Below are 27,874 nucleotides of genomic sequence, written 5' to 3'. Positions count from 1 at the left end.
CTCCGACAATCCATCAAGCGGTGCGGCTTCGTAGCTTAGCAAAGTCGTACTGAAACATTTGACAGATCGAGCGCCGTGTACCACATACAATCGTTTCGAGGTCAGTAAACACAACCAGAATTTATACATAGGGCACACAGGATTATAAGGGGCACTATTTTTTTTTCTTTAAAAAATGTTACAAAAACACACCTGCTGTTCTTTTTTCAGGTAGAGTGCTCTGATGTGGCAGATTGAATGAAGCAATTACTACTGTGAGTCACACTGTTAGTAATAGTTGTGACCATTTTTGCTCTTCCTTCCTGTTGTATTAGATTTAAACGTTGGTGTAAACAACTTTAACAACAGCTTCAAAAACATCTGTGTCACAGACATGTTATAACAAGGACTTTATTTTCTTTTGAAACAGTGAACAATTAACGCTGATCATATCTTGTTTGCAGTTTAATTGGTGGATCTGTGGGTGACATTTATTGTCACCTAGTTAATATTTGAAGAAACCCATAACTGCACTCTGTTTAAAAGCTGATTTCTATGTCATGTGAACTAGTCACATGAACTCCTGTTAACTTTATTTGTTGATGCTGAACTGCAGACGCACACTTTGACTCATATTGATACACTTTATTGGTATACTTTCCACTATTGTCGAGCGGCTTTACATAATATTCTTTGCACTACTGTACATGTATGTGTGTCTTTACTTGTATAAAGTTGTGTGTGACCCTAGTTTGTCCCTGTGCTCATGTTGGTTGTGTCTTTTCTTTCTCACCTTCTCTCAAGCTTACTTCTGCACCCTGATGCTCCTCAATCAGCTCTAATGGATCTTCTGGGTGAATGAGGCAAGTTGTGTAAAGCACTTTAAGTGTTTTTAGTAGAAGAGCACATGAAAGTTTACACAGCTGTGAGGTTGAGCTCTCCAACCACTTCCTAGAGAACATGACGGATACCATTAAAAAAAAAATTTCAGTGCCATGATTCGACTGTTACTGAGCCCCAAAAACAGAGCCAGATGGTGGGATTCGTGTTTTCAGTATTTGTTTTCAAAGTGCTGCTGGGAAGAGGGGGAGCTGGGTGGGTCTTCTTTGAGACGGGAGAGGTAAGATTTCCAGATGAGTTATATAGTAGCAGGTGTGTAGTTCTACAGAGAAGATAATATACAAAAGTTACTAAAGAGTAAACGCAGAGAAATGAAGACAAGAGACAGAGCCCATTTACTACCATGGCAGGAATACAAACTGGTGGAGATCTATCACCACAGCTCCTAAATGCACAGCCTCTTGATTTCAAACTACCTGCAGATGTGAGTGGATGAGCTAAAGGAAGCAACTCCACACAGAGGTGGAGACCAGAACAAAGCTGCCTCAGACCGTCCGATCTGGCCCAGTCCCTGACTTTCACTCATTTAGAATTTATACATATGACTCAAAAGTCATGCCAACTTACAGGAGGTGACACCATTAGTCAAGAAAAAGGAAAAGAAGCTTTGTTTTGAAATTAACAGAACTAAATAAAATGAGTGTAGAAGCTTGTTTCTGTTATCAATAAGTCCAAATTTGGGGTTATTAAATAAAAATTTCCAGTGAAATCTGCAAAATTCATCCATCCATCCATTTGCTACCGCTTATCCCTTTCAGGGTCGTGGGGGGTACTGGAGCCAATCCCAGCTGTCATGGGGCGAGGGGCGGGGTACACCCTGGACAGGTCGCCAGTCTGTCGCAGGGCTAACACACAAGGACAGACAACCATTCATACTCACATTCACTCGCACATTCACACCTAGTGGCAATTTGGATTATCCAATTAACTTATCCCCACAAACTGCATGTCTTTGGACGGTGGGAGGAAGCCGGAGTACCCGGAGGGAACCCACGCAGACACGGGGAGAACATGCAAACTCCACACAGAAAGACCCCGGCCTTATCACGCTTGTTTAATATACACTGACAATTAAGAATACCAAAAGACATGAAAAATTTCTTCTTCTTAAAATTTTATTCGTGTTGTTTTAAAAATATCTCTAAATTTCCAGTGGAGACAATTTAGAGAATTTTTATGTTTTACAAGAAATTTAATTCAGTCCAAATGAGTTCCAATTGAGGGCCAATTCACAATAACACAGTGCTTAACAAAGTTAGTTGAACATCACCTAATGTAAGAATTTGGGGTGTTCTTATTTCTATGACAGGTGATGTAATAAATTTGTTAAGCACTGTATATGTAGAGTAAAAACCCTACAATATAAGAGAAGAAAAACCCCAACAATCAGATGATCCCCTTTGAGCAAGCACTTGGCAACAGTGGAGAGGAAAAACTCCCTTTTAACAGGAAGAAACCTCTGGCAGAGCCAGACTCAGGGAGGGGCAAGCCCTCTGCCACGGCTGGTTGGGGGTGAGGTGAATCAGACTGCAAACATCTTAATCAGACATGTCTTACCTGGTAGGATGGACATTCGCTTGAGGAAAAAAATGGGTTAAATGGACATTTTTTCCCTTATACAATATTTAAATATGTGTTGCAGCCTGATTCACTTTCACATTTTTCCTCTCTTTTCTTTTAAAGATGGTTTCATGGGAATTTGGTTGTGCCAGCTTTCTTTGAACTCGAAAGCTGCGTAGACACGAATCCTCGCAATTGCCCCACTTGTTCAGTAGATGCAGCGTGATGTAGCGGATGAAATCTACACTGTGGTCCTGAGAGACAAAAAAAAGATGGTGATTATTATGAGGGAGGATATACAGATAGCAAAGTAAGAAAAGTCTATGTGCATGTGTCTAATGGTAGAGTGTACTCACGGGTATCCTGAATGTCTTGTACCTGCCTGTCCACCGAGTACTACAATTGAGAAGAGACCATTTACGTTTACGTAACAGCTTTATGACAATATTAAACTGGCATTATCTAAATAAATTTTCAGCAAAAAAGTACATTTCATATTATGAGCCTCATATGTTTTTCATACCTCACTCATGAACGGGGTGGAAAAGTCCATTTTCAGCCCTCTAATACTGAAAATCAATCCTGGTGTATGAAGAGAAACACAGAATAAGAAGAGAAGCTTAATCCAGAAGAAAAGCACATAGTACTAGAAAGACTGTAATTGTTTGTGGAAGGAGATCATTTACCAAAACACAAGGCCAGCATGAGGACCAAAAGTCCCAATGCCTTGATGGCTCTAAAGAGACCTCTGCTGCTGCCACTACTGTAGTCAATAAAATCATCAGTGGTGTAGTCCACAGTGTCACGGTCATCATAGTTGTAGTCCACAGTGTCACAGTCATCATAGTTGTAGTCCACAGTGTCACAGTCATCGTAGTTGTAGTCCACAGTGTCACAGTCATCAGTGTTGTATTCAACTGTGTCTTGGTCGTTATTGTCAGGGACTGGACGGGGCTGTCGCCTTTTAAAAATTCAGAATAGAAAAAACAAAATCATGTAAGAAAAAATGTACATGGAGGAACAAATGGATTATGATTACAAAACATGCATCTATGTCGATCGTGGCTCAAGAGTTGGGAGTTCGCCTTGTAATCGGAAGGTTGCCGGTTCGAGCCCCGGCTTGGACAGTCTCGGTCGTTGTGTCCTTGGGCAAAACACTTCACCCGTTGCCTACTGGTGGTGGTCAGAGGGCCCGGTGGCGCCAGTGTCCGGCAGCCTCGCCTCTGTCAGTGCGCCCCAGGGTGGCTGTGGCTACAATGTAGCTGCCATCACCAGTGTGTGAATGGGTGGATGACTGGATATGTAAAGCGCTTTGGGGTCCTTAGGGACTAGTAAAGCGCTATATAAATACAGGCCATTTACCATTTACCATTTATGTCAGTGGATGACAACAAAGAACATGTAGACCAGCACTAACCTGTGTAAAGTCTCTCCTTGGCTGCCGTAATAGCCATTAGACTGAAGTCTTTGGCTTCTTCTCAACATGGCTGTAAAATGAAAGGGAAACATGGGGTTAAGTGAGTCTCTAACACAAAGCTTATCAGACTTCATAACTATGATTTGAGCATGTTTCCATCAGAAGCAAATCAGTGCAGATTCTCTTAGATATAAACTTCATGGTGCCAGCTTGTTCTTTTTAATGAACAGAATAATATTTGAATCACACCCATTTATGAAATCCGCTCTTAATACAGAATTTTATTTTCCCAGTGTCTTCAAAAACAAAGCGTGATATTGTTATGATTCATATCATAGCAACAGATCACAACATTTTCTTGCAAAAAAATCTCTTTCACATGTCAGTTTGTTTGTTCACAATGTAGCTGTTAAAATTCAGAAAAAGAGGAAATCACCACAGCAGTAAAGAAAGACTCAAAGCAACTAAATGAATTTGGCCCAAAATCCTGTCAAAGTCTTTAGAGACATTCACACTAGAACTAAAAACTCATTGTTTATAGATAGATAGATAGATATTTATTTATTATAGTTAATATAGAATTTGGCCTAAAATCGTATAAAAGGGTCTTTAAGAATTAAAAACTCTTTGTTTTTATAGTTAATATACAAAAGGAAATCAATTTTTATCAGACAAGCTGCGTCTAACAGGTAAGCAGTAAAATCACCTTTACAGTAGAATGTAGCTACTAAAAAGTGCTTTTCTGACATAATCAACTGGATATCATTTTTAAAATGTTCAGATTTGAAACACATATATTAAAAGTAAGATGTGAAGCCAAAACATACTCTGTTTTTGTACTTGTTGATTTTTAGTCTAAAGATTGCACTTACCTTCACTTAAAACTAAAGTTGAAGAAACTGAATCGCTAAGTGTGCTTTTCCGTAAATTTGGACGTTTAGCGCTTCTCACTGAACTCATCTGAACTAGTGATGGGTCGTTCGCGAACGAAATGGCTCTTAGAGCCGGCTCTTTGACGTGAACGACGCGAGCCGGCTCCTTATCGCGAGCCGTCACGTGTGTTTTTTTTTTTTTTCTTTCTCTCACCCTCTCTCTCGCACTTTTTTTCTGCTTCACTCAGCATGCCAGCCTTGTGCTTTACGCTGGGCAGAGGGGGGAGGGGCAGTAGTTAAACTCAGTAGCACAGGAACAGATCCAGAGGGGGAGAGAGAGAAAGAGAGCCAGGGACAACAACGTCACATTAGAAAGGTATAGTAATCATCCACAACTATTTTCAGTTGCAGATGATAAAGGATTCAGAAAGTTTATTCATGCAGGTCCATTTGACAGAGAATGTGCATGTTTCTTTTTGTTTTCATATTTTAATTTATATTTAATTGTGTTGTGGTTTGCAGTGTTTTGTGTTGTTTCACTTTAAATTTGTAAAAGGAAAAAGCTGAAAATTTAAATAGTTAAAAGTTGAAATGTGAATAGTTGATTTTTGTATTATATGATTTATTTATTACATTTTATGTGGAGTGAATAAATAAAAGTATTTTTACGGTGGCCCCTAGAGATAAAGCACATACAAACTTCAAATCACGTACAAACTCGGAAGCATGTACAAACTCCAAAACACGTAAAAACTCTAAAACACGTAAAAACACGTACAAACTCCAAAACACGTAAAAACTCCAAAACACGTAAAAACTCAGAAGCACATAAAAACTCAAAACACGTACAAAAGACAACAGAAGTGCTCCAGGATGCTGGGGGCAGTGTTGAACTTTTGTTACCGAGTGGCTACACAAGCCAGCAAGTACCAATGACTGGATTTGTTGTGTGGTAGTAACAGGTAAATGAACATTTTTTTTAAAATTATTTGAATATATATGAGTGCCTGTGTATAAATACACAAACAATACACACATGCTTTCAATTGTGTAATTTAAGTGATCTAGTAGCTCTGCTTTGGAAGTTCAGTTCATGCTAGAAATGTGTCTTGGAGTTTGTACGTGTTTTGTCTCTAGGGACCACCGCATATATTTATATATAAACATATATAAATAAAACCACTTTTTTTACGTTAGTAATTCCTTTTGTGCATAATTTTATAATACTGTTAATAATAAATAAATTAAAGCAACAAAACAACCTGAAGAGCCGGTTCGGAGCCGAAAGAGCCGGCTCTTTTTAGTGAGCCGAACCGAAAGAGCCGGTTATCTAAAAAGAGCCGGAAATCCCATCACCAATCTGAAACAGAAAATTTAGGTGCAGAAGAAAAATTTCAAACCGCAGCTTTTTCAGTGACGTTACAAACAGACACATGCACAAATCGAATATAACGCATGCGCGTTCCATAAGAGCAGCACTTCGTGTGCGCACGCGCAAAGGTGTGAGCGTAGATCTGTTTTGTTTTTTTTAAATGAAATTTGCTCGAAATTTACCTTTCCTTCTCAGTCCCTTTATAAACACCGCATCATATTGTCAAAATTCATATAGCATATATCTTAATGTCACGGACCGGCTCTGGAGGACTCAGGGGTCCGAGAGCAGTGTCGTCTACTGTTCTGTCCACATTTGTATGTAGAGTGTGTGTGTGTGTGTGCGCGTGTGTCTGCTTCTCTCTCTCTCCCCGGTCCTCGGGGCTGTTGACGGAAGCGCGCGTCGTGGGAGAGGCGTGTCCGGGCGACTGTCGTCATCGGGAGTCCCTCTTCGCTGTTGCTGGCCCACCTGCAGCTGATTACCTGACCAGCTGGTGGTAATCATCCCTCCCGGCTAGGAAGAGGTATTTAACCTGGACTCGCGGCGACAGTCGACGTGGGATTATTACTCCTGACCGGTATAGTCTGTGCTAGGCGTGTGGCTAATTGTGGATTGTCCTTCTTCCTCCAGGAAAGTCGGGCGAAGAAGCGAGTTGGGGAGCACACACACTAAGGGAGCTACAGCACGGGACGCACTGGGAGCAAGGGATGAGCACCATTGGCAAATTGCATCTCTGAGTTAATTGTTGGACTAACCCGTCTATTCACTTTATTTAAAGTGCACTGTGGCATCGCAGAGTCCTGCGTTTTGGGTCCTACTTTCCTCATCCCCATGGTCTGCCAGCCAGAGCGTGACAATTAAATAAAAATTTCCAGTGAAATCTGCTAATTGAGTAAGTTAAAAAACAAGATGCAATATGCTCAATGGTCTACCTCAGGGGTCAGCAACCGCACCCAAAGAGCCAGTTGGACGCGATTTCCACGCAAAAGAAAATACTGGGAGCCGCAAATACTTTGACATCTAAAATGAAGATAAGTCTACACTGAAAAAAATAATCAGTGGGATAGAAGTGGTTATAGAAACCACTTGTTTATCAGACATGAACTTTTTGTGTTAATTGTATTGGACTACTATGTGTTATATTGACAAGATTATTTTATGGTAAGCTTATTTTATAACAAATTTATAATATATAATATATAATCTAATATATAATTGAGTGTTCAATATATAAAACTACATTAAGGCTGATTTTTCTGTATGTACTGTACACTTTCTCTCAATCAAAGAAATAAGCAAAACATTTTTGAACAATGACCTGTATTTTTGAAAATACTACACAGTTGTAACAATAGACTTTCAATTCAGGCTTCCAAAATATACATGAGTCATATTTGTACAATGCATCTCTTGAAAAACATTCCACAACATTCCTCAAAGTTACCTGCTGTAACCTGAATTCAACCTTGTGGGGCCTTATGACATCGCGCTTATGTAAAAAATAGTTTTTTAAATGTAAGAGCCATAAGGTAATATGGCAACAGGGGTGTAATTATTAAAATGACACAAAGAAGAGACTTAAAATATCATTATAACCCACAGGCACAAAACCAAGAGACCTAAACTGATTAGTATTGGCTTGCTTCTATCATTAAACATCACAATCACTAGACGATGCAATCTGTTTGTAGTGGTGCACCTTGGGAAAAAAATTGCAAACTGGTGAAATTGGTGCAAGGCACCATTTCCATTGAGAAAAATGGAAATTCAAAGTTAGAATTTTTTTTTAAAAGAGCCATGGCTTGAAAAGTGAAAACTGCAGTAATAAAGGCCCCAAGTTGAAAAGTGCCAGAAAAATAAGTTTCACTATGTACTGCAACTTTACCAGTGCTGGCTTAAAACAAAGGATGGTACATATTCGAAGAGGTAAACATGTTGTTCCCACATCATAACTGGAAAACTGTTCAATCGTACAGTCTGGTCCTGAAAACCTGGGCCTTCTTTGAAAGGCTGTTCCTTTTGAGCTCCATAACCAGTTTCTATAATACCTCAAAGGTATACTTTTCCAGTGGGTAGGTGAGGTTCAAAGTGTACATTAGTCCAAACAGCATTGCAGCTGCTAGGGTATAGTTATCCAAATCCTGCCAGACTCTCTGGCCTTCAAGGACTATCCTGATGTCCTCAGGGCTGCCATTGGCATCTCTTGACTTTATGATGTAAATTCCCATGGTTGTTTCCTTATTAGATCGTTGAATAATGGCTTCATCTGTGGCCTAGAAAATGCAGAATTCCAAAATTTAATTAAACAGAACACTGGTTAAAGAACATTATACCAAATCTTATTTTAATCTGTGTCACTATTCCAAAAAATATTAACATTAACACATTAGGTGAAAAAAAAAATGGATTCATTACAGCATGTGATTTGAGTCCTCAGAATGCTTAAAAAGGTAATGCATGAAGTGAAATCTCCATGCAAAGAAGCAGAATACTGTCAGAGCATAGAGAGGTGTTCAACTATGAACTCCACACATAGTTCTAATGCAGGTAAAGGAAAAAAACAAACAAAAAACGCACCCATGGTAAATTGTGAAAATCCCAGGTGATTTTCAACATACTCCGGCATAGAGTGACAAGCAGCATTTTGTTAAAATTATTATTTTCCCTAAAGTGTATACACAAATTAATTTTTTTCTTACCTGGGCCGTGGGCTCCAGAATGTTCTGAAGTCTTCTTCCTATTTGTCCTCCTCGCCTTTTGAAGACCTTTATTAGTTTGTCAGATAGCACATCTATCTGCGAGAGTAATATGGACTGCAGTGGCATGGTGGTAATGCGCTTAAACTCTGCATTTATCTAAAAAGAGAAGTTGTCACATAAAAATGCTGTCAAAATCTCAAATCTCACAAGGTTACATCCACACAAAGTTGTTATTTTTTGTCATATTACTATTTATTAGCTATGGGTCCCATGTTGCTGAGCAGTTCCATAGTTGCCCTTACTTCCATACCACCCAAAGCCTGTTTGCAACCACAGCAGTTGCCTCCTTCTGGCCATTTTGCAGTTCTGCCAAATGACCCATAAACTACATCTATTATTGTCATATACACATCAAGGTCTTTCATTAATACTTAGTTAAATTAGTTAATTTGACCTTTCCAGAAAATTTACCTTACAGAATGTGAGATAACATATGCAAATCTTCACTAGTAAATAAAATAATGTTATTAAAACATTAACTGTAACACCTCTACATAACAGCGCTAGAGAATTGTTCTGAAGCAACACCAATCTGCCCTTCAGCAAGGATAAGCATCATATATCGATACAGAAAAAATAAATTTAACATATTTATACTGTCATTATTTTTATCTCTTTAAGCCCTCCTCTCAGTCTCTCTATAAATCAGTTAAAATAATTTGTTGGGTTTTTGTGTGTCTGTAACATGTTATCAGTACATTACATTCACTGCCCCAGAACATGAAATAAAGCCCCACGTCACGCAGTTCCTCTCCTAATGAGTACTGCATAGGTGTCATGCCCTAAATAAACCCACTTTAGTGAAGACACCCCCCCAACACACACAGAGCACACCCCATGGCAAACTAGCTTATTTAACTGTTTAACTAAAACATTTTAGGTACAACCAGTTAACTAAATGGACACAAGTTTGTTAGTCTGTATTCACTGAGAAAAAACAAGCGAATGTGACTGGGCACACATTGAAAAAAAGATAATGCACATTAGCGGGGGGTGGAGTTTCAACAGAAAACATAACTATTTTCTGTTATTTTGATATGACTGGTTTTAAAAGACTGAACATCCTTCTAAAACAAGTGAAAGGCGTGAGACTTAATTATGTTTAGACCAAAAATATAAATGATTCATGTTGGATATATTTACTGTGTTTTTACTAATTTAACAACCTCATCATTGCATTAGTCGCTTTATGCTATAGCATTGCGCTTACATTAGCTTGAAGCTCAAGGCCGTCATTTTATTTAATTTCTTTTTCTGGGCTTACAAACAGGACACACAACATTTAGATAACCATTACACTGAATCTTGGGTCTGTGTTGAGTCTTCCAGCTGCTGACTACAGAAGCTAGATTGACCTTTCAGCATGTTTATAGCGGCTGTGGCTATGTGCTGGTAATATTACCGTGTGTGAGCAGTCACATTGGCAGCAGACATGTTTCAACAAACTAGTCATATACAAACAATATTAACTCACATTATATATGTTAATTACTAATTTGCTTATCGCATAATTTCGGTTACCATTAGCTAACTGGAGCTAGCTAACATTGGCCTTTCATGGTTTTCGATAAACAGCCCACATACCTGTAAAATAACAACACCCCAGTAAAAGTCCACATATATAAAGGGTCTACACTCTTTCTCACTGGTGTGTTAGCTTTAAAATCTTATTTACCTTCAAGTGTAAAACTCCAGATGGTAGTAGATTTTCCAAAGCGAGAGACAAAAATGGCGGACAGTGCAGCCGATTTTTCCTTTCCAGGGGGCGGAGCTTGAGGATAAAACACGACTAACTTGTTTCTTTTCAACATGATTTGTTCTAAAAGAATGAATATTCTTAAAGAATATGTGAAAATTAAAAGACAAAAATATGTTTAGATGTGAAATTTAAATTTGTCATGCTGGATATATGAAGTAATTCTATGCAAATTCAACAACCACCCTATTGCATTTTTTTCAGTGTATATATTGCTTTTTTGTCTTTATGCTTTGTGTGAACTAAAGTGTGTTGCTCATGAAATCCATGAACTGCTACAGAGAAAATGTAATTTTCTCTATATTTCTGTCATTGTAGCCGCTAAGACTGGTGGACCTAAATTTTCCCCACCACGTCTGTTCACATACAAGAGGAAGGGGAGTGAGCGGGTCAGCGCTCAGGGCACAGAAACTTAGCTGGCTTCAAACACCATTTATTTCCATAAAAGAAACTCAGCCAGAGTCACAAATACAAGATAAAATTACCCGTATACAATAAAAAAAAAAACTAAAAAAAAGTGTTGCAACCTGCTAAAAACCCTGCCGGCAGAACTAACTATACACTATTAAAACAAGGCTAAAACATGTTTTCCATATGCTAAAATTACCCTCCCACAGTCCCATAATCCCACAGTCCAGCCACACATGGGCGAATGGTCCTTATCTTTTTTTTTTTTTTTTTTAAGAACTTTATTTAGAACAATAACAATGACAATCTCAAAGAGACAAGCGACATATTAAAACAATCAGAACAGAATCACATCTCCTATACACCACAATGAAATCGACAATAACTAAAAGTAAACATATATACACACACACATATATTTGCATATACACATGTATACATACACATTTATATTCACACATCTACATAATAATAATATAAAAAGATGAATAACCAATACAAAAATAAATAAGAATAAAAAAAGAATGAAAAACAAGGAACAGAAATAAAGAAGACAAGGGGGATCATAAAATCTCTAAAAGTGAGGTTCCATAAACAAGACATATAACTTAAATAAGGGGCTAAGAAAAATCAAACTCCTCTAAAAATCTATGCAATTTGATTGCTTGGGGCTTATTTATCAGCTTAAGAGATTTACGGAACAGGGAGAGGTCGTTTTTAAGAGCAGGCCATGAAGGGGGGGATTTAGCATATCGGCATTTATGTATGTAATACTTTGTTAACTAAAAAACTCACTATTTTTGTCCATAAGGATTACTCCAATTTGAATATTTTGAAAAGACCAAAAATCAATATATCCATACTGGGACAATATTAGGACATGGAGAGATTTCCATAAATTCTGGATTGTCACACATCCATAGAACATGTGCTCTGTTGTTTCCGAAGTTGTTTTACAAATATAACAGTTGTCTAACACAAATTTAAATCTGTCTCTCATAAATTCATTGGAGGGGTAAATATTTTTTGTAGTCCTAAAATGGACTTCTTTAAATTTGGGGGGAATTGGAAATGTTAAATATTTGGTTCTGATCAACGAGATCTCAGATTTGTTATAATCTTTAAAGACGAGTGAATGTTTTGTCCTACCTGGATATAAGGTGTTAACCAAATACCTCCTCAAAAACTGATTATTGCATTTTCCATTAACCAAGTCAAGACCATCTAGTTTAACTTTATGCAAATTTGGAGTCTGTATATTTGAAAAATTGTTCTTTACCGTATTTACAAGGACTGTTGGGATATTCTGTGAAACCTTTTTATAGAGCTCGAACGAGCAACTCATGTCATATTTCTCATTAAGCCTGTTTAATTCAAGTATATCTCCATTTTCATCCATTATATGTGTCACAGACCAAATTTGTTTTGTCATCCATTCTTCCACAAACATAGATTTCCCCCGATTCAATATCACCCTATTATTCCACAATGGAACATTGTGGGGACTAAAGTTATGTTTAAACATTAATTTCCAATTTAACAGAACTTGTTGATGAAATTTGGAAAGTTTTATGGGTAGTTTAGAAATTTCAAAATCACATACTAAAAGGAATTGGATCCCCCCCAACTTTGTTGAAAATAAGAGATGGTATCAAGAACCAGATCTCATTATCATTTTTCAAGAAAGATCGTAGCCAATTAATCTTTAAAATGCCATTCATTATTTCAAAATCGATTGCTTTTAAACCCCCCTCTTCATAATCTTTTATCAAGTCCCTGTTACTAACATAATGATGTTTATTTTTCCATATGAAATTAAAATTCACCTTATTGATGTCTTTTATAATTCTTGGTGGGATGGCTAGGGAATAAGCTGGATAGATTAATCTGGACAAAGATTCAACCTTGGTCAACATTATCCTGCCAAACAACGTTAAATCTCTCTGTAGCCAATGGTTTAGAGTTTTTTTGCATTTGTCAATTGTATTCTGAATATTTTTTTCCTCACTATCAGCCATGCATTTAGTTATCCAGATTCCAAGATATTTGATTTCATTTTTGACAGGTATATCATACAAAGAAGAGTGAGAACAATTGTGGATACTCATGAGTTCACATTTGTCCAGGTTCAGGCGTAGTCCAGAAGCATCAGAAAAGATCTTTATTGTATCTAAGGCCAATGGAATTTGTTCTTTATTTTTTAGAAAGACTGTTGTATCATCGGCAAGCTGACTTATTATTAATTTGTGATTATTTATGTCTAATCCTTTGATGTTTGAGTTTATGACAGTAATAGCAAGTAATTCAGTGGCTACAATGAATAAAAGAGGTGAGATGCTGCAGCCCTGCCTGATACCTCTCTCCACCCTGAACCTGGGACATGTGCCTTCTAAAAGAGAAACACAACTATTAATATCAGTATACAACATAGTGATCATATCCAGAAATGCATCACCAAACCCAAAATGTTTAAATGTCTTAATAATAAAAGTGTGTTCAATAGAATCAAATGCTTTATGGAAGTCCAAGAACAACATAAAACCATCATCCTTAATTAGGTAATTGTAATCGATGAGGTCCAAAACCAAGCGGATATTATTTCGGATCAACCGTCCTTTGAGAAATCCTGATTGTGTTGGGCTAATTATTTCAGAAATACCTGTTTTTAGTCTTGTGGCTAAAACTTTTGTAAAAACTTTGTAGTCTGTATTTAAAAGTGTTATAGGTCTTAGATTAATTAGTTTTTTCTTATCTTTCCCCGGTTTTGGAATTAATTTTATAACTCCCTGTTTCATTGTTGTCATAAGCTCCTTATGATTTATACATTCATTTATTGCACTGAATAATAGTAATTTTAGGTCTTCCCAAAAGTGCTTATAGAAATTAGTTGTTATACCATCTGGTCCCGGTGAACGATCAGATGCCATGCTCTTAATAGCAAAATCAAATTCTTCTATAGTCAGGTCTTCATCACAAATTTCTCTAAAATTATCATCAATTACTGGAATCCAATTACTGATTTTGTCAAAGAAGGAGGTGACATTTTGTTCTGAGTATGAAGACTTATAAAGGTTACTGTAAAAAGTAAATACTTCATTTGAAATGCGTTTAGGGTCTGTACATTCCTCTCCGTCGATTATTAGGTTACATATTGAGTTATATTCTTGTCTACGTTTTTCTAGATTGCAAAAATAGGCAGTGTTCTTTTCACCCTCTTCTATCCACTTGGCTTTGGATCGCAAATAAGCAGCCTTGGCTCTATAAAGGTACATTTCGTCCAACTTAGATTGTAAATTATAAATTTTTCCTTTTTCTTCCCCAGTCCAATTCAATTTGGCATACAGATTCATAAGTTCTTTCACTACATTTGATTCCTCTTCTTTTCTTTGTCTGTTTAACTTTTTACCGAATGCAATTAAGGTTTTTCTGATTCTAAATTTAAGATATTCCCATTTGAGTATCGGTGTATTGATGGCTTCATCATTCTGGACATCTAAAATTCATTTTTTAATAGAATTACAATACTCCTCATTTCTCAGCATCTGACAATTAAATTTCCAATAATCCTTAAATGTGTTGTTTTGGTCTTTGCTTTGTAGTCTCAGAATAATGGCGCAATGGTCACTTAAGGGACTGTTAGAAATGACTGTTTCCTTAACATATTGTAAAATTGAGTTGGATACCAACCAATAATCAATACGTGACCTGCTTTGACCATTAGGTTTGTGCCAGGTGAATTGTTTTACATCTTCGTTTAACACTCTCCATACATCTATTAATTTATTATCATTAGCAAATTTTTCAAATATTGGGTTTTTATGTTCTCTTGAAAACTTTGAAGGCCATCTATCCAACCATTCATCAGGAGTCACATTGAAATCACCTCCAACTACTATATAATCATTAGGGAATTTGGTATAAAGTTCCTTTATAACTGTAGAAATTTGATGCAGCAGGTTCTTATTCTCTTGATCATTGTTGTATCCATAAACATTAACCAAAATAATCAGAGTATTATCAGTATTTAACACACAGGCAACCCAATGTCCATTTTTGTCTGCCATGTTGCACAAAAACCTACCAGGACATCTGTTGAAACAAATAGCAACCCCAGCCGACCTGTTTGTACCATGACTAAAAAAAATTTTATCTCCCCATTGTTGTGACCAAAATTTCACATCAGATTCCTCAGAATGAGTTTCCTGGAGAAAAAAACAATTTGCCTGTTGCCCCTTGCAGAACAGAAAAACAGCTTTGCGCTTAATTGAGTCTTTAAGTCCCCTTGTGTTAAAGGAAAAAAAAGAAATATTAGTTTTTAATTGGAACACGGAACACATGAACAGCTTTAAAGAGGAAGTTTAGGAGATGGAGTAGGAAAATCTTGAGGTAAAAGTCCCATCATCCGAAATGTTCCACTGTATATTCCTTTCGTAGTCAGATGTCAGCCCGTACCTGGAGTCTCTACCCTGATGCGTTTGCCTTCTATGAAACCAAAAGGGCCCCTGAAGCCTGCAGCCTTGCCTTCCTTCCGTGCCTGGTCGATTTTTGGCCACAATGCTTGTCTGGATCTCCAGTCCTCTGGGGTCAGGTCTTCAGCAAAGCGGATGCCTTCTTCTTTGCACACGGGAGAAGCCTTTGTTCGCCTCCAGATGTCATCTCTCACGGCACGTCTCACAAACAGAATAATGATTTGTCGATGCTTATTCTCCACTGCTCTTCCCACTCTGTGGACAACATCAACTGCTTCTTCCATCTTCGTCTTTAGGTCCGGAGCAATCCTTCCTAGAAGTTCCACCACTTCTTCTCTGATATTTTCATTTGTTTTCTCCTTTTTCCCTTTGATACGAAGACACCATCTTCTTTTGTATCTTTCCTGGCTCAATACACGATCCTTAATATCGTCATTATCTTTTTTGATTGATTCCATCTCTTTTTCCAGGTGTTTTATTTTCTTTTTGCATTCTTGCAGCTCCTCTGAATTAAACTGCACTGATTTAGCGATGGAAGCCAGCATGGCGCTATGTTGTTGAATTTGTTTGCTAACTTCGTCCATGCGGTCATCAACACGTTTTCCAAGACTCTCAATAGCTTTCAGTATAGTGTCAGTGGATGTGTTGGAGTCATTATCACTAGCCGTACCTTTTGCTTTTTTCTCCATATGTGGTTTCTCAGGAGTATTATCAGGGGTTGTTAACAGTCTGTCCCTCTTGTTGCTGCTGGAATTAGCAGTTTCCATCGGAGCTGGGTAGTCATGCTCGCTGTTTCTCTGGGTTGTAAAAGGGAGGTTTTTCACTGCCGGAGGTTTCGTGTTGTTGGTTTTCTTCATGTTCGGGCTGAAACGTCGTCAATATAGCTCAAAGGAGTGGATTTTATAACTTCAAGATTAAAACATCGGGACTTTAGTGAGGAGTTCAGACGGATGCGACTGCTCAGTTCGCCATCTTGCCCGCCCCCCCGAATGGTCCTTATCTGAAAGGGACAGGAGAGGAACTTCTCTTCCGGTATGATAATAATAATCAAAGTGTTTTTATTGAGTTTTCAGAAAGCATATCATTCATACAGAAAAGCTCGAACTCAAGTCCTACCGCACAGTGTAAGACAAAACTATACCCAGACAGAGGAAGAAAAGAAAAGGGGAAAAAAAAAAAAAAAAAAAAGGGGGGGGGGGGGGGGGGAGTTGCCAGTTATGGAGTGGAAGGAAACTCATCTTCAAAATAGGAAATGAAAGGCTGCCAGACCTTAAAGAATTTCTTGGTGTTGCCCTGTATAGTAAATCTTAGATGTTCTAATTTGAGGTGTGCCATCACCTCCTCCACCCAGCGTTTATGGGATGGCGGTGTTGCCTTTATCCAGTTAAGTAGAATCAATCTCCTAGCCAGCAATGAGGCGAATGCTATTGCCTTCCTCTGAGAGGCTGTTAGTTGAGTTTCCCTCGGTGCCACACCAAAGATGGCTGTCAGAGGCATTGGTTCCATATCCTTATTAGAAATGAATGAGAATGTTCTAAAGATGTTAGCCCAAAAGTCTTTCAGCCTGGAACAAGACCAGAACATGTGGCATAAGTTGGCTGGTACCTGTTTACATCTGGGGCAGGTCGGATCGGCCCCCTGGTACATTCTTGCCAGTTTCTCCCTTGACAAATGCAGTCTGTGCAACACCTTGAACTGTATCAATCCGTGTCTCACACATATAGAAGCAGAGTGTACTAGATCTACAGCCCCCCCCCAGTCAACCTCTGAAATGTCCAGCCCCAATTCTTCCTCCCATTTCCGTCTTACATTGTCCAGGGAGGGGGAAGCCACATTCTGAATATGTGTATATAGCGTGGAGATTGTCCCCTTAGCAGTCGGATCTGTGTCCATCAACTCGTCTATCCATCCGCTTTGTGGAAGCTCGAGGGAGGGGCTGAATGACTTTTTCACAAAGTCCCGAACCTGGAAATATCTAAAGTAATTAGTCTTGGAGGAGATTCCATAGTCCTTTTCCAGTTGAGCAGCAGATATAAAAGTACCATTTTTAAAAAGATGTTTGACACATTCCACCCCAGCTCTATGCCATTCCCTAAAGGCTGTTCCCCCGAGGGCTGGGGGAAACAAGTGATTTCCATAGATGGGAGCAGACAGGAGGGCGGTTCTGTTTTTAAAATGTGATCTGAATTGAGTCCAAATTTTCAGAGAATGAGATACCACCGGGTTGTTTGTGTAAAGATGTTTGCTCAAGGGTAGAGGAGCGCAGACCAGGGAGCGCAGGGACACTGGACTAGAGACATACCTTTCCATATGAACCCATATTGGGGTTTCATCCTCATCCAACTCTTTGACCCAAAATAACAACTTATGTATATTAGCAGCAAAATAGTAGTGCATATAGTTCGGCAGAGCCAGACCTCCCTCTTCTTTCTGTCTCTCAAGAAACTCCCGTCTTATCCTGGGGATAGTTTTTTTCCAAATAAAGGCAGACGTACATTTGTTCAATTCCTTAAAAAATGATTTAGGAATGAAAATCGGTATCGTCTGAAATAAATAGAGGAGCCGCGGCAGTATAATCATTTTAACAGAATTTACCTTCCCTGCTAATGATAAGGGGAGCGACGCCCACCTTTCCATATCTAATTTCGCTTTGTCCAGTGCAACTTTAAAGTTATAGTCCAGTAAATTTTTATACTTACTAGTTACATTAACAGCTAAATATGCGAATCTATCCTTATGTATTGCAAAGGGATAGGCCCGGAAAGAAAGTTTCCTCGCCTGTTTATTAATGGGGAAAAGAACACTTTTGTCTAAATTAATTTTATAGCCCGACACCCTCCCAAAATCTTTGATAATACCAAGGGCCACCGGGATACTAGTGGCAGGGTTTGACAGAAAAAGGAGGAGATCGTCAGCATACAAGGACAGCCTATGGTTTTGTGTCCCCCTTTGTATCCCTACCAATTCAGCAGCCTGTCTCAGCATCATCGCAAGGGGTTCAATTGCCACATCAAAGAGCAGGGGTGACAAAGGGCACCCCTGTCTTGTTCCCCGGAATAGAGAGAAGGGTTCAGGTACGATATTATTCGTTCTCACCATAGCCTGGGGGCTCGAATAAATTATTTTAATCCATGAGTAAAATGTTGGACCAAAGCCGAATCTTTCGAGGGCCGTAAATAGATAGTAATACTCTATTCGATCAAAGGCTTTGTGGGCATCTAAGGATATCACAATCTCTGGCATAATGTTATCTTCAGCAGTATATACTACATTGAACAGACGGCGGAGATTGCTGGAGAGTTGTCTACCTGCAACAAACCCTGTCTGATCAGGATGTATTATCTTACTTATGACAAGCTCAATTCTAGCTGCCAGTACCTTGGTCAGTATTTTATAATCACATCCAAGTAAACTTACTGGGCGATATGACTCACATTTAAGTGGGTCCTTATTCTTCTTAAGGAGCACAGAGATCAAGGCCTGTGACATTGTTTGGGGCAGAGCTTTTTTATCAAGAACTTCCTTAAATACTCTGCAAAGTAAGGGAATCAGTGCGGGAGCAAATGTCCTATAAAACTCACTTGGGTACCCATCAGGGCCCGGCGCTTTTCCTGTCTTCATACCCCGAATTGCTTTGTCTATCTCCATGACAGATAAGGGTTCCTCTAACCTATCTCTATCTGCTGCCTCTAGTGGTGGTATTTCAAGGTTTTCAAAAAAATTCTTCACTCGGTCCCTATCATTTATTTCTGAGGTACACAAGTCCTCATAAAAAGATTTAAATTGATTGTTAATCCCCTTCTGATCTGTAATTTTATTACCCACATTGTCTCCTATCTCTACTATCATACCAGCAGCTGCTGATTGTTTCAGCTGGTAGCTCAGGAGTTTGCCGGCGCGCTCACCATGCTCATAGAGATCTTGTCTCGACCTAAGGTATAAATCCTCCTCGCGCTGACTTGTCAGAATGTCATATTCGGTCTGGAGCAAAATCCTTTTTCTATGCAGCTCCTCAGATGGAGTCATAGAATTTGCCCGGTCAACTTCTTTTATTGCTGTCATTAATTCTGTGGTACGTTTCATTCTTCTTTTCCTTTCACCAGCACTGTATGAAATAATTTGTCCGCGTACGTACGCTTTTAATGATTCCCATAAAATGCCACTGCTTATATCAGGAGTATCATTAAGATCCAAGAAAAAAACTATTTGCGAATTGATGAATTCTTTAAAATCATCATCAGCCAACAATCTACTATTAAGACGCCACATCCTCTGAGGTGGTGTATAGTCAGGGAATTTAAGTTTCAGTGTGACTGGGCTATGGTCAGATAGTACTATACCAGGGTATTCTACATGCATTACCATTGGGGTCAATTTCTTGTCTAACAAAAGATAGTCGATTCTAGTATAAGTTTGGTGTGGCAGGGAATAAAAGGAGTACTGTCTAACAGTTGGATTTGCATATCTCCATGGATCGAATATACCATATGCTTCACAAAAGGAGTTAACGCATTGAGCAGATTTACTTAGCACACCGGGTGTTGGGCTAGAGCGGTCCAGAGTTAAATCTAGGACACAATTCAAGTCTCCCCCCAAAATCAAATTATGTGTGTCCAAGTTAGGTAGTAACGAAAACAAATCCTTAAAAAATTGAACATTATCCCAATTGGGTGCGTATATATTTGCCAACACTACTGGCATATTGAATAATTTCCCAGCTACAATAACATATCGACCGTGTTTGTCTTTTATGGCGGTTGTTTCTATGAATTGTACATTCCTGTGTATAAGGATGGCCACTCCTCGACTCTTACTCCGCTCCCTGGTCTCTTAAATATGAAAAGATTTTACTCCGTTTAGCCGGTTTGTTGATCGCCCTTACGTTCCAGCTAATCAAGTTCGTGCCCATTCCGCTCACAGCCATGTCCGGTGCCATGCCAGGAGTCCACAGCCCAACATGTCCACTACGCTCCCATGTCGTCCACCATCTGGATCACACCCTGAAGGTCTGGCAGCAAAAACAGAAAAAATAAAGGGACGGTGTCTGGGAAAAAATGGGGAAACAACACACACACATACACAAGTAACACAACACATTGCATATATGAATACGAACCCAAACACAGTGCTCATTAACAAGCACCCTCGTGGCCAACCGGTCCACCATCTCCTACACACCAAGCCCACCGTGTGTGGCTCCGTGCAAAATATCCCATGGTTCTAAAAATATAATATCACCCTCTAAGCTACCCACCTCCTAAAAAGAGGGGGGAGGGGAAAAAAAACAAAAAAAAACAGTCGGGGGGAACTTGTAGCAAAAAGATCCTTGAAAATAAAATCCAGTAATACAAAAATAACATGTAAGTAGTATAAAGCAATTTCTTAAACAAAATATTCAAATATAAAACAAGATGAGGTGGTACTTCACCAATATTGCAAAATCCAATCACCAATATCTTTCCTGAGACATTTAAGTCCTTACACCAGTGTAGCCCTTATACGTAGCCAAGCTCAGACCAGCCCATATGTTTCACCCGGGAGTCAGCGTCTTCTTGATGAACTCCATGGCGTCTTTTGGGGTCTCGAAGGTTTTCGTTTGTCCCCCTTCTGGTGTAATCACCAGCGTTGCCGGATAACGGAGCCCATATCTGACCCCCCCGTAGGTACGCAGGAGGCTCCTTGCTTCTTTGAAGGCTGCTCTCTTGTTGTTTACTTCCTGGGTGTAGTCTGGGAAGATATGAATTCGTCCACTCCGACCTTCCGGCGTTCTCTCCATTTCCCTCGCCTTCCTCAGTATCTCCTCCTTCTCTATATAGTAGTGGCATCTCACCACGAACGCTCTCGGTGGAGCCCCGGCTCCGTCTCGTCTCGCGCCGAGTGTTCGGTGTGCTCGGTCAAGCGTCGGTGTCACCGATAGCCCCAGTTTTTCTTTCAGCAGTCCAGCTATGAACTCCGACGGCGTCTTGCCCGTCTCAGCCCCTTCTCTTACCCCCACGATGCGTATGTTGTTGCGTCGTGATCTCGCCTCGAGATCTTCACTATGTCTCCTCAGCGTCAGCATCTCCTTCTCCAATTCTTTCAATTTCGTCTCCATGCTGGTTATACTGTCAGACTGGTCGTTCAGCGTGTCATCCACTTCTTTTTTCCGCGCTTCCATCTTGTTAGCCAGACTGACGGACGTCTCGCTTATCAGTCTCAACTCCTCACGTAGCAACTCAAACTGAGCTTTAGTGTTATCTTCCACACTCTTAGCCCACTTTTCCATCTTGGCTTTTGACTCTTTTCTTCCTTTTTCTATTTCCTCCTTGCATCACATGATCTCGGTTTTTGTCTCCTCTCAGTATTTTGTAATCTCAGCATTTGTTTTTTTGATCTCGGACATCATGTCTTGAGCCCACTGAGGCATGTTGTCGGCGCGTGCTGGGTTAGCAGTGGCCTTGCTAGCTGCGGCGGCAGTGTTGCTATCCGCATGCAACTTTTCTACGCCGGCACGGGTCTGTCGGTTGGACATTTTCGGTCATAAATTGCCCCATGAGCACCCTCATTCACTCCACAGCACGAATCGTATTAACCGAGCTTCCTCAAAATGGTAACAAACTGGCGATATCACTATTTTGACTACTTTTACACGGAGCCTCCGCACGCACGTCTTCACACGGCAAAGCACATCCGGAAGTCCCCCCTCTTCCGGTATGATAAAACTCGCCAGCAGCAGACCAGGGAGGAGGCTCCTATCGCAGACCTGTCTCATCCGGACAGCGCGTCGCCGCACAGTCCCGCCCTACTCCACACCTGAACACGGCCTCCCTCGTCTCACCGTCAGATGCAGGCAGAAGGGCATCCCTGCCCTGTTGTGCATTGCGGCCATCACCACCCACTGTTGCCGTTGGGACTGGATCGCCGAACGACTCGCGGCACCCCACAGTCAGGCAGCAGTTCGTTCCACACACGTGCGGGCTTGCACGCGTTCCTATTTCTCCTGCTCACCCTTCGTGCGTCGCTCCTTTTTTCCTGTCTCTGCGCTTACTATCCCCTTTAACAGGTCAACCTGGCGGCTGATAGGCCACCTTGGGGAACGCCCCCACCTCACAGGTGCCTACAATTGTCTGTTTAGTCCACAGTGGATTAAAGGGACATGGTACAACATTAACACACATAATATAAATATGAGGATAAAACCATGCAGTATAAATATCAATAAACAAACATGCAATATAAATATCACAATAAAATCATGCAAATAAAATCAACACTATGTACCAATACACAGATTGATAAAACATAAAAACACAAATTTCCACTGTGTGACATCATGACATGAATAAAATTGTAATTTTATTTAAATAAAATTTTTATTTTATTTATGTAATTAACACATTTTGAACTCTTAACGAAATATAACAAAAGGAAAGAACCCAGTTGAACTAAAATGATCCATGTAGCAAACAAAAACTGTTGTGAGCTGCCACCCTTATATCGTCGTTGGGCTTTTGGAGCCTTGACCTGACTTTTAAAAAATAATTGGAAAAAAAGCACTATGCTGCTAAAAATTAAAAAACAGATATTTGCAAAATTCTGCGTAAATATGTATTTCACCTGGTTAATGTGTGTGGCGGGGCGTGGTCTGCAGCGCTGCTGCAGGAGAGGCGGACGCACCTGAGCGGCACCCGCAATCACGCCTGGCCGCCTTAACGTCTGTGCCATTTATGCTGTTTTGTTGTTGTTGGTGTACGTCGGGCTGTGAGCTGAAAAGCTACAGCCGGCTGTACAGCAACTGTGTGTGAAAAGTGGTCAATAACGAGATGCTGAAAAACATGTTCATGGAAACATCGTGGAGTCTGCCGTGGTATGTTTACAATGGGACTTCTGCTCCTGAACCTCTGTGCACAGCGTCTGCAAATCGGGGCTGTACGAAGTCACTTTCATCTTTACGCAGGACTGTAAGCTGTCGTCTGTGAGGCGCAGCGGTGTTTGTTTTTAACATAATTCACGGTGGAGAATAGCTGCTGACATAATGTGGATCCGAAGATCCATAATTGGCCTACCTGGGGTTGAAAGTCTGGATAAATGCATGGCGTTTAGGCGGGTACACCGGCTTCCGCGAGTGTGACGCTTATTTTGAGTGATCAAAAAATAAAAGAATATAATTTTATGTTTGTATTTCAATATCACAATAATCTTCCAATTTAGAACTACAAGTTAAAAAAGAACTAACATGAATAAAATACACTTCAGCTAATTACTTAAAAAAACAAAAACAAATTTATTTTCCCAAGCCACATGGAGCCGCACTAAAAGGACTAAAGAGCCGCATGAGGCTCCGGAGCCGCAGGTTGCCGACCACTGGTCTATCTGGTGTCCCAACTACAAACACGTGGTTAAACCTGAAGTTACCTCACTGTAGGTTTGCTTATAATAATCAGTCCGCTGTAACTGTATGCCAGGCGTTTATTAGCAGCCAACATGAACGTTGTACACTCGTAACAGGAAGTACACATAACCCCCAGAGAGAACCACAGCGACACCTGCTGGAACTCTCCGTAACAGCAGCAACAGGAGGCAGTATGGACAACCATAACATTGCTGTTATCTACACTCACTAAACCTCAAAGCCTACATCACAGTGAAGGCTTTTCATATCACAGCACATGCAACATGGACTTTACTTTCTTTACTTTTGGGAGTTTAAATGTTCATTTTCAAAATTTAAATCCTCTGGCCATAGTGTTATCACGCTTGTTTAATATACTCTTACAATTAAGAATACCAAAAGACATGAAAAATATTTTCTTAAAATTTTATTCTTGTTATTTTAAAAATATCTCTAAATTTCCAGTGGAGACAATTTAGAGAATTTTTATGTTTTACAAGAAATTTAATTCAGTCCAAATGAGTTCCAATTGAGGGCCAATTCACAATAACACAGTGCTTAACAAAGTTAGTTGAACATCACCTAATGTAAGAATTTGGGGTGTTCTTATTTCTATGACAGGTGATGTAATAAATTTGTTAAGCACTGTATATGTAGAGTAAAAACCCTACAATATAAGAGAAGAAAAACCCCAACAATCAGATGATCCCCTTTGAGCAAGCACTTGGCAACAGTGGAGAGGAAAAACTCCCTTTTAACAGGAAGAAACCTCTGGCAGAGCCAGGCTCAGGGAGGGGCAAGCCCTCTGCCACGGCTGGTTGGGGGTGAGGTGAATCAGACTGTAAACATCTTAATCAGACATGTCTTACCTGGTAGGATGGACATTCGCTGGAGGGAAAAAATGGGTTAAATTGAAAATTTTTTCCAAGTACAATTATTTAAATATGTGTTGCAGTCTGATTCACTTTCACATTTTTCCTCTCTTTTCTTTTATAGATGGAGTTCGTGGGAAGCTAGTTATGCCAGCTTTCCATGAACTCGGAACTTGTACAGACAGGAATACTCACGATTGCCCCAGTTGTTCAACACATGCAGCGTAATGAAGCGAATGACGTCTACTTTGTCGTCCTGAGAGACAAAACAAAAACCAGATGGGTTAGTTGCATAATAGTTTTCTTGACTCTTGAAAGGATGGTAAATTTAGGAATACTGTGATTATTATGAGGGAGGATATACAGATAGCAAGGGGAGCTAACCTCTAAGTACTCTGGATAGAAAAGTCTATGTGCATGTGTATAATGGCACAGTGTACTCACGGGTATCCTGAATGTTTGGAGTGGATCTCCATTTTCATCATAGACGAATGTTCCCAGGTGGACACCACTGTCGTCTAATGCTCTCTTTCCCTGAAAAGACAGAAATAAATACAGATAAAGTTGTTCTCTATATACACATATGTAAAATGCAACAGTTGAACAGTGGTGCAGTGGAAATCTGTGACTTACAAACACTGAAAACATCCTGGGAGCACTGGAGACCTTTCCAGATGGTGACACCATCTTAGAAATGTGACCCAGTGTCACATGACTGATGGCGATGCTGTGTGACAGCTTAATTGTTAAATGTCCCTGGGAACCCGCAAAACTCCAACACACTGCTGGGAGCATGGGTGCTCGACCCTACAGAGAAAAGGAAACAAAAACAGAGTTCAGTTTGGACCGCTAGTGTTTGACTATTAAATCATGCAGATGTGTGAGATAGTATCTTGTTTTTTTGTGAAAGTAGATTATACCTGAATAACGACTCTTGAGCTTACACAGGGTGGTTTTGCGGGTATCAATGTAAGCCCCCACAGCTTCAATCCACCCTGTTCTGAAAGGTAGGATGCTGAAGACTGTTCTTTAACAATCTTTGCTCCTGTAGACAAAAACACAGAGTGAGAAAGGAATCGCAAAACAACAACAAAGAAATTCTTACGTGAATTCTGATCCGATTTCATGTCTTACCCAGTTCCTCCAGAGCAAAGTTGGGCATCCTGTCCCCAACTGGAAGAAGGAAGTCAATTCTTTTTCTTAAGTCCATTAACTCCCTTTGCAGCTCTTGTACCTTCCTTTCCACCTGTTCATGTCTATTCATTAAGTACTGCAAATGAGAAGAACCATTCGTGTTATAATATATATATATAATAATAAACTGTCATCCGATTAATTTTCAGGGAATATATTATGAGCTTCATATGTTTTTTATACCTCACTCATGAACGGGGTGGAAAAGTCCATTTTCAGCCCTCCAATACTGAAAATCAATCCTGGTGCATGAAGAGAAACACAGAATAAAAAGAGAAGCTTAATCCAGAAGAAAAGCACATAGTACTAGAAAGACTGTAATTGTTTGTGGAAGGAGATCATTTACCAAAACACAAGGCCAGCATGAGGACCAAAAGTCCCAATGCCTTGATGGCTCTAAAGAGACCTCTGCTGCTGCCACTACTGTAGTCAATAAAATCATCAGTGGTGTAGTCCACAGTGTCACAGTCAACAGTGTTGTATTCAACTGTGTCTTGGTCAATATTGTCAGGGATTGGACGGGGCCGTCGCCTTTTGGAAACTCTGCACAGAAAAAACAAAATCATGTAAGAAAAAATGTACATGGAAGAATAAAATGGATTATGATTACAAAACCTGCATCTATGTCAGTGGATGACAACAAAGAACATTTAGACCAGCACTAACCTGTGTAAAGTCTCCTTGTAGGAGATTAACGGCTCTCCTTGGCCGTAATAGCCGTTAGACTGAAGTCTTTGGCTTCTTCTCAACATGGCTGTAAAATGAAAGGGAAACATGGGGTTAAGTGAGTCTCTAACACAAAGCTTATCAGACTTCATAACTATGATTTGAGCATGTTTCCATCAGAAGCAACTCTGTGCAAATCAGTGCAGATTCTCTTAGGTATAAACTTCACGGTGCCAGCTTGTTTTGTTTTTAATGAACAGAATTATATTTGAATCACACCCATATATGAAATGCGCTCTTAATACAGAATTTTATTTTTCCAGCGTCATATTGTTATGATTCATATCATAGCAACAGATCACAACATTTTCTTGTTTTTCTTGCAAAAAATCTCTTTCAAATGTCAGTTTGTTTGTTCACAATGTAGTTTTTAAAATTCAGAAAAAGAGGAAATCACCACAGCGGTAAAGAAAAGCTCAAAGCAACTAAATGAATTTGGCCCAAAATCCTATCAAAAGGTTTTAAGAATTAAAAACTTTTTGTTTTTATAGTTAATATACAAAAGGAAATCAATTTTTATCAGACAAGCTGCGTCTAACAGGTAAGCAGTAAAATCACCTTTACAGTAGAATGTAGCTACTAAAAAGTGCTTTTCTGACATAATCAACTGGATATCATTTTTAAAATGTTTAGATTTGAAACACATATATTAAAAGTAAGATGTGAAGCCAAAACATACTCTGTTTTTGTACTTGCTGATTTTTAGTCTAAAGATTGCACTTACCTTCACTTAAAACGAAAGTTGAAGAAACTGAATCGCTAAGTGTGCTTTTCCGTAAATTTGGACGTTTAGCGCTTCTCACTGAACTCATCTGAACCAGAAAATTTAGGTGCAGAAGAAAAATTTCAAACCGCAGCTTTTTCAGCGACGTTACAAACAGACACATGCACAAATCGAATATGACGCACGCGCGTTCCATAAGAGCAGCACTTCGTGTGCGCACGCGCAAAGGTGTGAGCGTAGATCTGTTTTGTTTTTTTTTAATGAAATTTGCTCGAAATTTACCTTTCCTTCTCAGTCCCTTTATAAACACCGCATCATATTGTCAAAATTCATACAGCACAACACATGCGCTCACGAGCCCATGTGCAAAGGTGTGTTGCAGTGAATGAAGGAAACTTTTCCGTATTCACTGTCACTAATTTGTTTGATTTTGCTGTGAGAAAATTGTGACGTATATGAGAATGAGGGAAGACCACGGTCATTTAAATACGGTAT

General features: G+C 39.5%; 3 protein-coding genes across 4 annotated transcripts; all 3 read right to left on the bottom strand.

Annotated features, from left to right (window-relative positions):
* Positions 1-1,985: 1,985 nt before the first annotated feature.
* Positions 1,986-27,554, bottom strand: LOC146718812 (uncharacterized). Of its 2 annotated transcripts, none has more exons than XM_085455941.1 (6): positions 27,380-27,554; positions 26,596-26,683; positions 3,126-3,400; positions 2,963-3,021; positions 2,796-2,835; positions 1,986-2,693 (listed from the first exon to the last, which is right to left on the bottom strand). In XM_085455941.1, the coding sequence occupies exons 1-6, from the start codon at positions 27,540-27,542 to the stop codon at positions 2,569-2,571; spliced, it is 750 nt and encodes a 249-aa protein (XP_085312067.1). In that variant the 5' UTR covers positions 27,543-27,554; the 3' UTR covers positions 1,986-2,568. The 2 variants fall into 2 exon arrangements, with proteins under 2 accessions (XP_085312067.1, XP_085312075.1); XM_085455949.1 differs by lacking the exons at positions 26,596-26,683; positions 27,380-27,554 and adding exons at positions 3,857-3,926; positions 4,729-4,880.
* LOC146718814 (uncharacterized) lies at positions 7,489-10,592 on the bottom strand. Its single transcript, XM_085455962.1, has 3 exons — positions 10,535-10,592; positions 8,800-8,955; positions 7,489-8,373 (listed from the first exon to the last, which is right to left on the bottom strand). The coding sequence occupies exons 2-3, from the start codon at positions 8,923-8,925 to the stop codon at positions 8,140-8,142; spliced, it is 360 nt and encodes a 119-aa protein (XP_085312088.1). The 5' UTR covers positions 8,926-8,955; positions 10,535-10,592; the 3' UTR covers positions 7,489-8,139.
* LOC146718813 (SUN domain-containing protein 3-like) lies at positions 24,328-26,411 on the bottom strand. Its single transcript, XM_085455973.1, has 7 exons — positions 26,276-26,411; positions 26,113-26,171; positions 25,870-26,005; positions 25,656-25,780; positions 25,369-25,542; positions 25,180-25,269; positions 24,328-24,991 (listed from the first exon to the last, which is right to left on the bottom strand). Exons 1-7 carry the CDS (start codon positions 26,292-26,294, stop codon positions 24,881-24,883), a joined length of 714 nt encoding a protein of 237 aa, XP_085312099.1. The 5' UTR covers positions 26,295-26,411; the 3' UTR covers positions 24,328-24,880.
* Positions 27,555-27,874: the final 320 nt, after the last annotated feature.

This window comes from Copadichromis virginalis, linkage group LG1, assembly GCF_057382275.1.
Source record: "Copadichromis virginalis isolate Kocher_CV1m ecotype Utaka linkage group LG1, C_Virginalis_male_GT1.1, whole genome shotgun sequence".
Taxonomy (NCBI): domain Eukaryota; kingdom Metazoa; phylum Chordata; class Actinopteri; order Cichliformes; family Cichlidae; genus Copadichromis; species Copadichromis virginalis.
Note: the sequence above shows the minus strand (reverse complement) of the source record. Positions and strands in the feature narration are given on the sequence as shown.

Bases quoted from the DNA above. Each gene is read 5' to 3' on its own strand.
- LOC146718814 (XM_085455962.1), bottom strand. From the start codon at position 8,925: ATGCCACTGCAGTCCATATTACTCTCGCAGATAGATGTGCTATCTGAC. The intron at 8,374-8,799 runs GTAAGAAAAAAA...TGCATTTTCTAG, and splicing joins TTCTGGAGCCCACGGCCCAG to GCCACAGATGAAGCCATTAT.
- LOC146718812 (XM_085455941.1), bottom strand. From the start codon at position 27,542: ATGTGTCTGTTTGTAACGTCGCTGAAAAAGCTGCGGTTTGAAATTTTT. The intron at 3,401-26,595 runs GTTAGTGCTGGT...AATTTTTAAAAG, and splicing joins TACAAGGAGACTTTACACAG to GCGACAGCCCCGTCCAGTCC. The intron at 2,694-2,795 runs GTGAGTACACTC...TTTGTCTCTCAG, and splicing joins ACAAGACATTCAGGATACCC to GACCACAGTGTAGATTTCAT.
- LOC146718813 (XM_085455973.1), bottom strand. The intron at 26,006-26,112 runs GTATAAAAAACA...TCTCATTTGCAG, and splicing joins CCACCCCGTTCATGAGTGAG to TACTTAATGAATAGACATGA. The intron at 25,270-25,368 runs GTAAGTCACAGA...CTGTCTTTTCAG, and splicing joins CCAGGATGTTTTCAGTGTTT to GGAAAGAGAGCATTAGACGA.